The following is a 16,393-nucleotide window of genomic DNA, read 5'->3' as shown; positions in this document are numbered from 1 at the left end:
GGGGAAACGGGTCACCGAGTCACAGGGCTGGGGCACGTGAGGTGGTGGCCGTTACCACCGACAACCGGGAGCTGACCTATTTCCTGCGAGTGCGAGCGGGCGGGCGAGCGAAGAGCACGGGTCACGCGCGCTCCTCGGTGCCAGCGTCCTCTACAGTGCCACAGGACCTCTGGGATTCCTTCCCGAAAAGCAAGGTCCGGGAGCGGACCCGGGCTGGGAGCACGGCGGGAGGCGAGCGGGAGCACCGCCGGGAGAGGCGAGGACGCGCCTAACCAGCCGCTCACCAGCGCGTTCTCCGGTCCGCCCTCCCCAGGTCGCGGCCCCGGCAGAGGACAGCGTGCGCGTCCCCGACGGCCGTGCGTGCGCGGGCCCGCTGCCGGGCCGAGGGGGGCGGGGCGCAGCGGGGCGGGGCGCACGAGGAGGGCGGTGGCGGTTGGAGGCCGAGGAGAAAAGGCGGCGGTCCGGCCGGGGCGGAGGCTCAGAGGGGTCGGACGGGCCGGGCTCCGTGCTTGGTTCTGTTGCGGTGACGGTGCGGAGTCGCCGGGCGCGACGGCCAGGGCAGCCGGGGCCTGAGCGGCGCTGCGGGCGCGCGGGCCGGTGAGTATGGCGAGGCCGCGGGAGGCTGGCGCGGGGACGCGGGCGACGGGGCTGCGCCGGGTCAGCGGCCGGGGACGGCGCGGGGCCGAAGGGGCAGCGGGCCCCGTGGAGTCAGCGCTGCTCAGGGCCTGTCCTGCTCGGCGGGGACACGGGACCGCGCCCGGTCGTCTCTGTGTGTGGCCTTCTGAGCCGCCCTGCCAATGGCGCCACGACCCCCGGGGACGCAGACCCCGGTGAGGTCCCCTCTCCGTGTGCACGGAGGACCCTGGGAAGCCGGGGTCGCCCCATCTGGCTTGTGGGAAATGAACTGGGGTGGTTTGGGCACAAACGGGTTAAAGGTCTGCGAGGCATCTCCAACTGTCTGCTCGGGATGAGCGAAGTTGGTAACTTTTCCATTCATGGAAGTGAGAGGCGCCCAGGCTTAGCCTTGGCCCTTGTTAAAGGGAAACTTTGGACTCTCCCCGCAAGTTTCTGGGTCCTGCTTACGGAGTCTCAGATTGGAAGCAGGACGTGGAACGCACAGTGGATGCAGAGTCACCCGGGACTAGAATACATTTTTACCTTGATGGCGGCCCGTGTTTACCGTGGTTCTCCTGCCCTCCCTTTTTGGAGTCCTGTGGTTAAATCCCGGATAAAAGATGCTTGGGAAGGAGTTGACCTTTTCTCCCATGATTGCTTTGTTGACTGTGATCCAAGATGAAGTTATTTATGGGCATTCTGGTATCAGTGAGGGTTAAAAGTTTTAATAACGAAGTCTCAGAGAGTTTCTGGATTTCTTTTCATTTGCTGTTTGCTAAATTTCAGACATAGTAAGTTACATTAACATGGTTTGCACGTTTTTGTGTCAAAAGTTTTCCAAGACAATCCCATGCTGACTGGCAAAAAGAAAAGAATTAATATGAAGGGTTCCTGCTGCGTTTTTCTAAGGCGCGCGTTCCCTCTGCTGTTGTGTTGAATCACTCACTCTTCCTTATGCTTAGTCACTGTTTTTTACTGTAGGAGTTTAGTTGGGGCCAACATGGTGTTTTGCTAACTTTTTAGATTGCCAGCTTGTACCTGATACTTAATACAGTGACATAAGCTTTTGAATGTGTATATGTGATTCTAGAAATAGTTTTATGAGTAGTATATGAAAGTGAAGTTTGCCTTTGTGGTATTCGTTTAATTTCAATCCAGTATTTTTGAGTCTTTAGGCTCGTGTTTGGGGTTTCTTGTATATTTTTGTTTTAAGTTATAAAATACTTAAATAAAATATGCTTTCAAAACTAATATTACATAAAATAATTAACACTTCCTGCGTGATTGGAAAGGTGCTTTAAGGTCACTCAAACAGGCTTTAGTTGATGTGTTTACTATTTGATATAGCCTGTTTCTAAAATACGACTGTTAGATAATCTTAAATAAGTTTCTAAGACTGGTGTTTATTTTTATAAAAGGAGTTATTCTTGCTGGGCATGTTCTTGGAGAATGTCATTGTATTTATACATTATATTTAATGATAAAACTTTTAAGAAGACTGAGTGAAAATCACTAAGTCTCGTATTAACTGTGATGGATAGGAGAGATTCAAGCTGAAGTAGTAGCTTGTATATTGTACATGCTAAAAGGAAAGGATTAGACACAAATATACCTCAATTAAAACCTAGGTATTTTTGTTTTGAATCAAAAAGGCGTCTTTGTTGTAAAGAATGGTTAAAGTTAGCAATGGGGTAGTTCCTCATAGAGCTGCATTTAGTAAGCTTTATAAATTTAAGTAATATTTAAAGATGTTTATAAGTCTGGCTGTAAAGCAAAGCAGAATACATCCACTTGACGATAACTATGTCTATATACTATTGAGCACAGACATAACTGTAATCAGCCTTTCAGAAATTCTGGATTGTTTTCAAAGAATCATTGCCTCAAGGTCCAAAGCTGAGGCTCGGTAGAAGCCCACTCCCTCTTGCTGTCTTCCACTGAGTCCTGCCATTTGGGTAGACCTATTTTTATCTGTGTATTAATTCAAGTAGGTTCTTTTCTGGGTATTTAATGTTTTCTACCATTTTAATTTCTGATCTAAGTCTTTGATTATTTGTTTAGTGGAGAAAATTGTGAATAGTTAGAACTTTTGTTTAAAAATCTTTAACCATGACCAGGTTTTAAAAATGACAGATGTATGTTTTGATTATAGTACATGTTTTGATATAGTACATAAGGATGGATAAGAACATGAAAATAAATATTCATGCCATTAGTTCATTTTTCTTTAAAGCCAGAAGTAAAGTTTAATGAAATAATTAGAAATTATAACTCATTTATCCATTTGGTTAGTCTCAGTTGTCAACTTGACAAAACCTAGAGTTATCTGAGAGAAGAAGCCTCAATTGAGGAATTGCCTAGCTCACCCTGTCCTGGGTGGATGCCATGCTGGATTGTCTTTAGTCGTAATTGATGTGGGAGGGCCCAGTCTTATCTATCCCTAGACTAATAGATGGGCCTGGACTGTATAAGAAGAGCATCAGACAGTGAGCAGGCCAAAAAGCAGCATTCCATCATGGTTTCTGCTTGAGTTCCTACCCTGACTCTCCTGGATAAACTGTGACCTGGAAGTGTTAGCTGAAACAAACCTTTTCCACCCTGTAGTTGCTTTTGATCCATGTTTTATGTTACCACAACAGTATAGTGGAACTAGAACACCTTTGGGTTGGGAGTATGTGCTATGAGTTGGAAATTTAGTGATAATCTAACTTTCATCGTGGGTAGCCATCTGCATCACCACCACCACCACCACGGTGGTGGGATTTAAGTCTTCTATGTTGCTTGTTGTGTTTTGTTTTTACTGTGTTCAAAACAGAGTCCAAATGCTTGTATCTGCTAGACAAGCGCTTTACTGCTGGGCTACCTGGATACCACCTCCACCCTTTAAAAGCAGATAGAATGACTGAGGTATAGATTTATCTTCAAAACTAAATGTACCTATTTGATTAGTGGGTCATTCAGTGATTCTATTTACTAGATACTAGTACCTCTGACTATACAAAAGGTAAGGTTTCCTAGAGACACTTATAACTGGTTGCTCAATTGTTAATTTTGGTAATGGACTTCCTTATAATTAATTAGACAAGATTGGTTCCACATCAGCCTTATATTAAACAGGTTTGTTTAGTAGAAGTCTGTTTCATTCAATACACAAATGGAATGCTATGCTAAGCAGTCAGGCTGCTGCCACTTCATATTTTGAGCTGATTTTCCTTTGTGCCCTGCTCACCTGTACATGTACGGGCAACAACTATTGTCTGCCCTTATTTTACCTGATACTTTTCTCTATATTCAGTTTTCTAAGGTTTTAAAAAGGTAAAAAATTACCTTTTGATTGTCTTTACTATTATTTTTCTCTTTTTCTTCATATATACATATATATATGAATATGATATATATATATGGATATGATACCCAGGACACATTATCCAGGTGCTTAGGAAGTGTTTGAACACCATTAACTCTGTGTGACTGGTTGAGATATTTTGTTTTAAACTAATTTTGAAATGTTAAATCTGTAAGTTTTTATTATGTCATGGTGTATTTTCATGAAATCAAGAATGGGAATTGATTTTCTTGTATTCTTTCATTTGTGTATTTACACAAATGAATCTCAAAGCACAATTTTGAATTCGGGGAACATAAGGATGGTATGAGACAGATGGTTTTGTGTTCTTGGAGATTATGCTTTGCTATAGAACTAGTTATTTAAAAAAATGAAGATTTATTTTCATTTGTCCCTAGTAATGCCCTAAAGTACAGCATGTAATAAGCATGCATTTTGTTAGGACTCCAGGCCTTGCCTTGGGTTCTAAGGCAGGGTCACAAGCTGAAACTGGAGTTGAGACACATGGTATATCAGGAGGAGAGGTGTGTGTATTTGTGTGTGTGTCTTAGGAACTGGTGACATTAGAAACAGCCATGAGTTGCATTAACCAACTCTTCTTAGCATGTCTTAAATTTTGCTAGTTTATGATTATGTTATCTCTTTATGTATTTTAGTGAATTTTGAGTAATTGTTGGGGGTACTGTCTCTGTGCCTTAAATGGCAACTTCTCATTTCATTGTATGGGAAAATGCCATGTCTTAAAACTATTTTTAAGGATTGCTAGTCAGCCAGAGTATGAGTTGGCAACCAACTTCTGTTAGAGAAAATGGAAACTATTGTAAAATATTCCATCATTTACAAATAATGTGTAGTCTAATGAAACTTTTCAGTAATTCTTTCAAGTGTAGATTAATAGAAATTGATTTTAGCTTGTTTTAAAAAACCTCTTGAGTTTAATAAAGCTCATCTTGAACTTGAAGACATAATTTTAGCAACATGTTTTCTGCTAGGCCTGCTGTGTCATTGTTCAACTGATAAATCAAAGATTGAAGTTTTAAAACCTGTTCCACAGGATTCGTGAGCAATTTGAAATACTCTGTGATGGCTTTTTAAATTTTAAAATAATGATCTTGATTAGAAAAGGATAAATCTGGAAGAACTTTTAAGTTTAAAGGCAAATCTCTCTCCCTAGAAAGACTGTTGTTATATTTTCTTATTTCTTTGTTTATTTAACTATAAAGTAAACTTGATCTAGATTCCTACTTTGTATAGCTATATTGAGAATGGTTAAATTCATACTGTTTCATATGTTCATATTTAAAACATGTGTCAAAGGAAAGTAATGTGCTTTAGCAATTATAGACCCACAAGAGTGATTAAGTGTTAGAATAAACTACAAGCAAAATTGTGTAATCTTCATTCCTCAAATAACATCTTAAAATTAAATCACCAATTGTTAAAGAGCTATTTTCTTAATTTTTTAATAAGTAAACATGTCTGCTATTCCACATGAAAATTGATAAGATGTACATTTAAGTCCTATCTTGTCACTTAACTAGATAGATGACTTTGGAAAGGTCACTTACTGCTTCTGAACACTATTTTTCTCTGAGTTGCAGGAAATTGACTTGGTATTTATTAAGAAGGATACAGTAGGTAATACAATTAATATTACCCCCTTTTCTAAGTTTACTTTAAAAAGTAATAAAATACTTCAGATGTGTTGCTGAGGCTGCATTTTTTTTAAACATTTTTATTGCGAAGATGTTACTTATTTTGAAACTTGAGAACCTTCTCCTTCTACCTTTGCAAGTTGTTACTGTTTTTGCAGGTTAGTCAGAGTTGCACCTTTCAATTTGGTGCTATCTTTAAGATGTGCGCTGCCTGATGTGATTATGTGATGGTGTGTGCAACAACATAACGTGCTCATTGAAGTCCTAAAAGCAGTGGTCACTGTTGAAACAGCTTGTCATTTTAGGTTTCCCTCTTAGCAACAGTCAAGCTTAACCTCTAGCATGTGAGATAAACTCAGTCTTGTTATTGCAAAATAAGAAAGCTCCAGCTTTTTTCACAATCTAATTCCTCAGCAAGGTTTGTCTTAATTCTTATTAAACATTTTAATTGCTTTAATAATAAATATTTGCCATACTTAATCTCTCATTTCCTTTCTTGTTCTTTTAGTACAACTAGTTTAAATTTAGAATAAACTCTTGCCTATGGAATTTGTAAGAAAACAACATTTTTGGAAGTATTTATCTCATGTTGTTATTTTTAAGCACAATTTAAAGCTGATTTGGTGTTGAGTGTGTACATTGTTCCCTGGCATTGTTGACCATCACAATATCAACTTGGGACTTTGCTACTCATACAGAGGAGCTCTTTTGGTAACAGCTGGGTTTTTGCTGTTCCTGTTGAGGAATGTTAGTCTTCAACCAGAAAAAAGTTGTAACAATTTGTGGAGTGATTACCCATCTAAACCAATCTAGAATTTATGGAGATATGCGCTAGAGAGTCAGCAGCAATCTGCACCCAATGAAAAAATAGGCTACGAATCTTTTTATTTAGAAATTATACACTGCAGTGTAATTTATTTTCGAAAACACCAATTTGAATTGCCTCTGCAATGTACAGGTAGAACTATAAAGAGCTGTAGAGGTCTGGAGTTTGGAACATTTTTAGGCAGCATGTAAGAAGAGTTTTCTGCCTATAGATGGTAAATGAAAGTTGGAAAAACCTAGCACACCCAGGAGGAATAGTGTCATGAAAAATGACATGAAATCCTGAAGAAAATTAGTATTTAAGGAAAGACCATCCATGTAGTGATAGGAGTGGCGGGCTGTGTTCTTGCCCAGCTCCCGCAGGGCTAGCTTATGCCCCGAAATAGCAACACACAAATTGTATTTTTTTTAAACACTGTTTGACCCGTTATCTGTAGCCTCTTATTGGCTAATTTTTACATCTTGTTTTAATCCATATTTATTAATCTGTGTAGCACCATGAGGTGGTGGCTTACCTGGAAGGATCTTTTTTTTTTTTTTTTTTGGTTTTTTTGAGACAGGGTTTCTCTGTGGTTTTGGAGCCTGTCCTGGAACTAGCTCTTGTAGACCAGCCTGGTCTCGAACTCACAGAGATCCGCCTGCCTCTGCCTCCCGAGTGCTGGGATTAAAGGTGTGAGCCACCATCGCCCGGCTACCTGGAAGGATCTTAACCTGTGTCCATCTTGGAGAGGAGAGGCATGACATCTGTCTGAGGCGCCTGCCTCACTTCCCTTCTTTTTAGCATTTTGTTCTGTCTACTCTACCCACCTATGTTTTGACCTATTAGGCCAAGCAGTTTTTTATTAATTAACCAATGAAAGCAACAGATAGACAGATGACCCTCCTCCATCACATCCAGAGAGATAGCAGGGAACTTGCTTAAGTGTGATAAGGTGGGAAAGGGAAGGTACAGCGAGGGGATGGGAGCTAGAGGAGGCAAGAAGAAAAAGAGCCCTTTAGACTGATGAGGACCTTTGTCTTAATGTGGGGAATAAAAACAGATGAGAGGGCCACTGAATATGTGCATAGGAAACTACAAGTTTTGGTTTGTTTTTCTTAAAATTTGACTTGGAAATAAGAATGATAGGAAAAGACAGGTATTTTTTAACTTCACCGCTAATAGAAACAAATGAAGCAGTTAAAGATTTTAGGGGAAAAAAATAAGCTTACAGTTAAGTCAGCATATTTTGCTTACACTTTTTCTAATTTTTGGTATAAACTTTGCTTGGTGCAATGTTAAAAAAAAACAATCAGTTTTAAGATGAGAGAGTCCAGGAGAGTAGGCCACGCACCTCCCATGGGCAGCACATAGAGCCAACTCCATTGGTGTTAATGTGGGTGAGAAGTAGTGAGCATAGGAGAACTGGCCTACTCACCTGTCAGGTCAGGCATGGGTGGAGGAGAGATTGCTGGCCTCACCCCACCCCGCCTCACCCCATCAACACCTGAAGCTGGTGGAAGAGCTGGCCCTACTCTCATCAGTTGCCGCACTCAGGAGAACAACCTCTACATGTCTCCCGTATAACACAGTGGTGTAGGTGTGAGAGAACCAACCCGGAGGATGTGAAAGTGGGAGAAGTGGCCCCACCCCTTGCTTCTTGCTCCAGGAGGTGAACTAGCGTGGGCAATGCAGGCGAGGTCATTCTGGTGGTGAGGACAAGGGAGAATTGGTGGACTGACCAACCCTGCAATTTCCTAAGCCCAGGACCAGTGGATATGTGTTGACCCATCCTAACATCCACCCCATCTGTCGTCTCCTGGAGCATGGGGTGGGTGGTTGGGTGGGTTACTCTTGTGGACCCAGGACTGCAAGATCTCCATGACACAGGGCAGCAATGGAATATCCAGGAAGAGTCGCAGAAACCAGGGACCTCAAACCAGACCAGTTATTCTTTGGATGAATGCCTGCATGTAAAAAATCTATGGATGGAGGGGTTTGCTGTGTGACTCACTGTGTCACACTGCAGCTTCTGTAATGAGAAACCCCCATCTCATGGGGGAGCATTTCTTCTCTTAAATTTTATTATCCTTTTGGGGGGAAGGAGATGGGTGAGGTTCAGAGATGTGGTGTGGAGACATAATGTAAAAGACACAAAGAATAAATAGAAAAAAAGAAGATGAGTGTCTGTAATCCCTTGTTATTTCATAGATAGTTTCTCTTCCCTTAAAGTTAAAATGATTTTCACTTACTAAAAGACTGAAATCCATAGACTATTACATTCATGATTGGCCCAGTTCCCTTTTGGCCTCATTTCTCATGACTTTCTTGCATTTCAACATAATCCATTAATATTAGGAAGATAGAACATATTTTGTCGATTCATTTGCTGTTACTTCAGAAATGAATTTCCCTTTCTTAGTAATTTACTCTTCTTCCTTTCTATGCTAATTATCTTCGCTGTGCTTCCATTTTCCTCCTATTGTATTGACCCACATAATGTGATCAAGTTTTGTAACTCCTTCAAGAGGAGATACTAATTCCCCTGTATATTGCTAGAGGGAACACGGTGCCTGATACCTAGGGACTAGCAAGAAACTCATATTTAGTAAAGTGAATGAGAGCTGGCCTTCAGAAGTAATATATATTATATATATATATATATATATATATATATGCATGTATTCTTAACAACATGATGAGGGGTCTGCAATGAGGTATATCAAAATCAAGTTAATTGAAATTTAAAAGCAAAAATGTATAGTATTCTCCGAAATTTGGGAGTTAAAATAACACTTTTATTATAATTTATTTAGTATATGATACTATATTTTGAATATTATATTTGGAAGCCATAATATGCATATTATATATATCGTTACCTAGTATGTAAATGGGAAACTATGACTAGATTGATACTAAAAGTGTTTAAGCTCCTTTAGGGTGTATTAATTATATGTCAAATTAACCACTTAAATGTTTGTATCTACTTTACATACTTCATTCTTAAGAATAACATAAAGTATATTGATGATTTGATTTATTATACAGTTTTGAAAAATCAACTATTTTTTTGTCTAATGACTTTCTTTACCTTTCTGTTTGAAAAGCTAGAGCTGGACTGGCCATTATGGAAGAAGAGGTGCAGCAGCACTCACACTGTGTGAACTGTGTCAGTAGACGGTGTATGACCAGACCAGAGCCTGGGATTTCCTGTGACTTGATTGGTTGTCCTTTGGTTTGTGGAGCAGTTTTCCATTCTTGTAAAGCTGATGAGCATCGACTCTTGTGTCCCTTTGAACGAGTACCTTGCTTAAATAGTAACTTCGGGTGTCCATTTACCATGGCGCGAAATAAAGTCGCTGAACATCTAGAAATGTGTCCTGCAAGTGTGGTGTGCTGTACAATGGAATGGAACCGATGGCCAGTTAGTTACGCAGACCGGAAATCATATGAAAATCTAAGCAGAGATGTTGATGAAGTGGCACAATTAGACATGGCCTTGGCTCTTCAAGATCAAAGAATGCTTTTGGAATCTCTCAAAGTGGCCACCATGATGTCAAAAACAACTGATAAAATATCTGAACCTAGAGAACAAATTTCAGTGAAATCAAGTGTTCAGGAAATGCCATGTACTAATGGGTTGGTATCTGTTGATGAAGAATCTTATGGTGCACTTTATCAAGCTACTGTAGAAACAACCAGAAGTTTGGCTGCTGCTTTAGATATCCTGAATTCTGCCACAAGAGACATTGGCATATTAAATACAAGTCTTCATGCCACCACAAATGACATGGATGAGAATAACAGAGATAGCGTTCAGGACAGAAACTTAGAAGACCAGGACCACCTTCATGAGGATGAGATAGGAGCAGTAGGTGGAGTTGACCATAATGGCACAAGTCAGAATGCTCAGTTTGAACAAAATGGTTCAAGTGATTTACTGTGTGACTTACGTGCAAGTTCTGTTGGTACTTCTACTCTTTGTAATGGCTTTCCTTTGGAAAATACGTGTTCACAGGTCAAAGACCAGGATCACAGTTTTCCTGCTGATTCCATGGAAAGAAATATAGAAAATGGAGAATGTGTAGCAGCAGATGGTACTTCAGAACCTTCCAGTTCACTTTTAGTAGCAGCACAACTTAGGGAAATAATTCCTTTCAGTGCTTTGCCGGATAGCACATTTCAACATATCCTCATGCCACATGAAGATGGTGAGGAGAACTTGTATTGGAAGAAGGTAGACTTAGGGAGCTTGAAGGATCTTGATGAATCACCCTTCAGTCATGCTCCTTCATTCAAGTTTCTTTCTAATTCATGGTATATACCAAAGGAAGACAAAGCCGTTGATACATCAGATTTAGAAGTTGCAGAAGATCCCATGGACCTCCAAGGAATAGATCTGATTACAGCAGCATTACTGTTTTGTCTGGGTGATTCTCCAGGTGGGAGGGGTATATCTGATAGCCGTATGGTTGATGTTTATCATGTTGACTTTGGAACACAGACTTTTTCACTTCCATCTGCAATATTAGCTACAGATACAATGGTTGGAGAAATAGCTTCAGCTTCAGCATGTGATCATGCCAATCCACAGCTTTCAAATCCAAGCCCTTTTCAGACACTTGGGCTGGATTTAGTTTTGGAATGTGTTGCTAGGTACCAGCCTAAGCAGCGTTCAATGTTTACCTTTGTATGTGGACAGTTGTTTAGAAGAAAAGAATTTTCTTCCCATTTTAAGAATGTGCATGGTGACATTCATGCTGGACTCAATGGGTGGATGGAACAGAGGTGTCCTTTGGCTTACTATGGTTGCACCTACTCTCAGCGTAGATTTTGTCCATCAACACAAGGAGCAAAGATTATACATGATCGCCATTTAAGATCATTTGGAGTTCAGCCATGTGTATCTACAGTATTAGAAGAGCCATCTAGAAACTGTGTGTTGGGATTACGTAGTGACCATCTAAGCAGTCTCCCATTTGAGGTACTGCAACATATTGCAGGCTTTCTTGACGGCTTCAGTTTATGTCAGCTTGCGTGTGTATCTAGGCTAATGAGAGATGTGTGTGGCAGTCTACTTCAGTCTCGTGGAATGGTAATATTGCAATGGGGGAAAAAGAAGTATCCAGAAGGAAATTCATCATGGCAGATAAAGGAAAAGGTTAGTTTAATTTTAATTTATCAATCTCTTTTAACATAAAATAGGCACTTATTAATGCTATGCTACATCTAATAACTTTTTGAAAAAGTGACCATATCCTATAGTGTACTAAGTCAATATGATGGCACATTTTAAAAGTGACAATAGAGGACTAAAGTCATTAGAATTCTTAGTTACCGTCACTAGTATATCATAGATTTCTTGGCTTTAAAGTCTGTTCTAATACTTGTGTGTCTTCAGATAACCAATTTTCCTTCAGTTCTTCACTAACTACTTTGTGTCTGTTTTACTACCTGTCATCTTCTAGTTTTGTCTGAAACATTGTCACCCAGCTGAGGAACCTAGGAGAGGATTTCCTTTGGCCTTCAATTGTCTCTGTTCTTAATAGCGTCTTTTTCAGGATGAGAAATATGTACACACAACACACATATACATGTCTATAGCTGTTACAACAGTTATCCTAGTAATTGACCAACAAACTGCTTAGGTGATGGCTTGAATGGGTGAGTGATGCTGGGTGAGAAGAGTAGAGCTTGTTACTGTGTATGGAGACTCTGGGCTTACTGCAAAGGGGATGAATATTATTCAGAAATTGATATGGAAATTTAGGTAGACTTAAATTTTATTTACACTCTGTTTTTACTCTGGTTTTGCCTAGCTTCTTCTATTAGAGGTTCTATCTAGGGCAATCACAGTACCTCTGATAGAGACCCATAATTGTACCATCAACCAACTTCCAAATCATGACATGGGGATCTCTTATTAGCTTAGCTTATTAGCGTAGCTTAGGCTCATTTCTGGCTAGCTCTTTTAACTTAAATTAACCTGTTTCTCTTTACCCTTTGCCTTGAGGCTTTTTACCTTTGCTTTCTTTATGTATATATTACTTTCACTGCTTCTCTCTCATGTCTGGCTGTCTGGCATCTGCGTGACTGACTGACCCTGATGTGTCCCTCTCTTTATCCCTGTTCTCTTCTTCTCATCTCTCGAGCCTAGATTTCTCCTCCTACTTATTCTGTCTAGCAGCCCAACCTATACTTCTTCTGCCTAGCTGTTGGCCATTCAGTTTTTTGTTTGTTTGTTTTTATTATGTATACAGTGTTCTGTCTGTCTGTATGCTTGCTTGCTGGCCAGAAGAGGCCACCAGATCTCATTACAGATGGCTGTGAGCCACCATGTGGTTGCTGGGAATTGAGCTCAGGACCTCTGGAAGAGCAGTCAGTGCTCTTAACCTCTGAGCTATCTCTTCAGCCCTGGTCATTCAGTTTTTTATTAGAGCACTCAGGTGCCATGGTCAGTTAACATGAAACAAATGCAGCCCATCTTTAACTAATTAACCACACATCTTACATTCTTAAACAAATGCAGCTAAAACAAATTTACACACACCTTACACAGTTAAAATAATATTCCACAGTATAAACAAATGTAACACATCTTTGCATAGTTAAAATATTCCACAACTCGTAATATGAATCTTTACATAAAAACGAACAAACAGTATTTGACTGCATAGCATTCAGATTTATGTTAATTTATTCTTGGCCCTTAGGTTTTATCTTTACTCATTGCTTTAGTCTTTTAATAAATCTGTGTCTGCTTCTCTGTTTTATTGAGTTTGACCAAAGAATGAATGTATAAATTATTTTGAATCCCCCCCCAAGGGGTGTTCTGGTGACATAAAGGTTTTTCAGCTAGCTATATATGTGTATTTTTATTTTCTAAGTGATCGAGGGCATCTCTATTCTTTGGAGTAAGATACTGTAATTGTTTTTGTCCTTAGTCACTAGTGTGTGTGTGTGTGTGTGTGTGTGTGTGTGTGTGTGTGTGTATATATATATATATATATATATGATAGTGTAAATTTCTACAGAGACCTAGTCTTGAAGATTAAATTGCTGTCATTTATACAGATTCTGTGTCCTATTTTCTCTGTTGAGCCTAAACGAACAAGCAAACATCTACTGAACAAGTCTGCTTGATTATCCCACAGCTTCCCCAAGACTTAGGATGTCCAGTTTACTCTGCCCCTCTACCCACTTAATCTCAGGAAGTAGCATCTTTGTTTACTCAGCTGCCCAAACCAAAGCTTTAAGTGTTAGGGTTGACTCTTTTCTATCCCCTTTATTCCCAAATTCTAGTTGATTGGTCCTTTTTCAAACCTCTCAGATTTGCCTCACAATCTTACCTTTGAGTCTTTTTAGATTCCTACCACAGCTTTGGGTTCTTCTCCAGTATAGTCTCTATATAAAAGTTAGAATTATGTATTCTAATTATATTTTATATTATAGTTGATGTAGTGCTTAAAACTTATTTAATATTTATCCATTGCCTCAGGAATAGAGGCCAACCACTTTATGAAGCCTTTAAACTGTCTCCTAATCTTATCCTTGCCTTTTCAGTCTTTTTCTGTCACTGCATACTCTAGTCACCTTTACTTAGAATGCTGATGTTTATTTCTTGTCTTAAAGATTGTGGATATATCTCCCTGGTGTTCACACTTAAACACCTGCAGTGTGTTAGATAGCATGTATTTTTACATTACTTTTATTAACCTATTACTGCCCCCACTTTCAAAAGAACGGTAACCTGTCAAATATTTATTTATATATTTATTTATAGTGGTTCTGGGGGTTGAACCTAGGGGTTCCTGTGTGCCATGCAAATATTCTTACTTAATTGATTCCCAGTCCCCTTTTTTCTTTTTTACTATAATGGAGGCCTTCACTGAATTGCCCAGGCTGGCCTAGAATTCACTTGGTAGTTCAGGTAGGACTTAAGTTTGTTATCCTCCTGCCTCATCCCCTGGGTAGCTGGGACTATAGGCCTGGCAGCAATGATGGATGCTCTTGTTAGCTGAAAATTGTTCTGTTGTCACTGAATTTTAAGGCATCTGGCTACTTTGGAAGCCATTACCCTCTTGAGAAATTGTTATGAATGCTACCCCCTTCCCAGTACTGCTACTTTCTAGAGCATCTGCTGCTTACCATGTGAAGCTGGCTTTCTGTCTTTGTGACTTCCAAGTCGTATAGACTAATCCAACTGCAGCTAAGAAAATATTTAGGAGAAAAAATGCAGTGAAAATGCACTGCACACATATTCCTGTTGATTATTCCGTAGACAATGTAATATTACTACACAACAAATTGCATTTGGTATCATGAGTAACCTAGAGATGATTTTAAAAGTTTATAGGAGGAAGTGGATAACACCACTTTTGACAAGCCTGAATAACAATGGATTTATTCCTTTTTAATTTTAAGCTGTTTGTAACTTGATATTTTATGTTTCTGTATGAATTAAAACAGCTAGAGCAGAGCCAAAAGGGTATTCTGATTTTCTGTCTATTGGACTATTTAAATCTAAAGTAGAATTTTCTTCTAGGTATGGCGATTCAGTACTGCATTTTGTTCTGTTAATGAATGGAAATTTGCTGACATCCTAAGCATGGCTGACCACTTGAAGAACTGCAGTTACAATGTTATAGAGAAACGGGAGGAAGCAGTCCCACTGCCGTGCATGTGTGTGACTCGAGAGCTCACTAAAGAAGGACGTTCACTCCGCTCAGTTTTAAAACCCGTGCTTTAAGAACTGTGTTTACTTGCTCATACAGGCAAGCACCTGGTCTGAGTTCTTTGTAATATGTGACACTGTATTAATGTATTAAAGACTACAACTAGCTAAATTTATTGTCACTATGTACATACTGTTTTGCTGTGACATATATTTTTATAATGTACTGTTAGTTGGAAAAAATTGCCTTAATATTTGAAATGTGTGAAATTGTTGGAACATTGCTAGACAGGGTAATTAATCTTTATCTGCATAATTTTTCAAATTACTAATTTTAATGGTGTGCATATTTAAGTTCTAAAAATTTTTGTTTCTCAAACTGAAAAGAACTTGACCAAAAAATTTATTGTTTATGTTTTCTGTGGGTTGAAGCCCATACTATCAGAAGCAAAACTTTGATTCAAAATTTTTCCTGCATAGATTTTTTTCACAGAACACATTCAGTTATTTAAACACTGCCAGAAGATTGTTATTAAGTTTTTCTGATACTTTTCTAATTAGTCATCGTATGTGATCTCCAGTACTTACCTAAAGGCACAATAATGACTTCATGCTTTTAAAGCAACTCACAGAAATGCGTTCATCCTCTTTTTCTTACTGCTCTTATGCTGAAAATGATCATATTCAGTTCTTTTTTCATTAAATTACGTATCTGAAGAGTCAAGGCACAATGACAGATTAAAGTAAAAACAAAGCAAGCCTATGAATTTAACTTGAAATTTTTCATGGTGTTTCATATTTTCCTAGGTATCTAATGTTTGAAAAGAAAATATACCTCACTATAAGTTTGAATTTGGCATATTGTTTGAATAAACTTCAAATATTCAGAATACAAAGGGTTTGACTTTTTCAGGGGCTTTTAAAATGTTCATATAGTAAACTATATGTCTATAAAAATACACTGGTATTGTTTTAAGACATTTTAAAAACTGAAATTTTGTCAGTTACCATCAAACAGAGACCTCTCTTGGTTGATAATCTTGAAACGTTCCCACAGCTATACTTCACACACTGCTCTGTCAGAACATAAGAATTGTGTCGTTTTTGGGAAGATCAAGTGTGGTCGTGAATAGTCAAGAGCTTACAGTTTTCAAATTGATGTACACCAGTTCAGTTAATGTGCTCGTTTTAAAGAAATGAACATGCAGTGTCAGTATTTAGAAGTAGATTCCAGAGGCAGAGACGTAAGTGACGTGTCCAGATGAACGCTAGCAGTGCTAAGCTGAAATGGGCAGTGA

The 16,393-nt window shown here is 39.2% G+C and overlaps 1 protein-coding gene across 2 annotated transcripts; it reads left to right on the top strand.

Moving 5' to 3' along the window:
• The first annotated feature begins 423 nt into the window (after positions 1-423).
• On the top strand, positions 424-15,819 carry Fbxo30 (F-box protein 30). 2 transcript variants are annotated; one of them, XM_075948948.1, is made up of 3 exons: positions 424-597; positions 9,533-11,582; positions 14,967-15,819. In XM_075948948.1, exons 2-3 carry the CDS (start codon positions 9,549-9,551, stop codon positions 15,168-15,170), a joined length of 2,238 nt encoding a protein of 745 aa, XP_075805063.1. In that variant the 5' UTR covers positions 424-597; positions 9,533-9,548; the 3' UTR covers positions 15,171-15,819. The 2 variants fall into 2 exon arrangements, with proteins under 2 accessions (XP_075805063.1, XP_075805071.1); XM_075948956.1 differs by having other exon boundaries at positions 9,529-11,582.
• Positions 15,820-16,393: the final 574 nt, after the last annotated feature.

The sequence above is a fragment of the Microtus pennsylvanicus genome, chromosome 1 (assembly GCF_037038515.1).
Source record: "Microtus pennsylvanicus isolate mMicPen1 chromosome 1, mMicPen1.hap1, whole genome shotgun sequence".
Lineage (NCBI taxonomy): Eukaryota > Metazoa > Chordata > Mammalia > Rodentia > Cricetidae > Microtus > Microtus pennsylvanicus.
This window is presented reverse-complemented; position numbering and strand designations above follow the sequence as displayed.

Excerpts from the sequence above, each read along its gene's own strand:
- Fbxo30 (XM_075948948.1), top strand. The coding sequence starts at position 9,549 with ATGGAAGAAGAGGTGCAGCAGCACTCACACTGTGTGAACTGTGTCAGT. Across the intron at positions 11,583-14,966 it reads CATGGCAGATAAAGGAAAAG|GTATGGCGATTCAGTACTGC; the intron begins GTTAGTTTAATT and ends ATTTTCTTCTAG.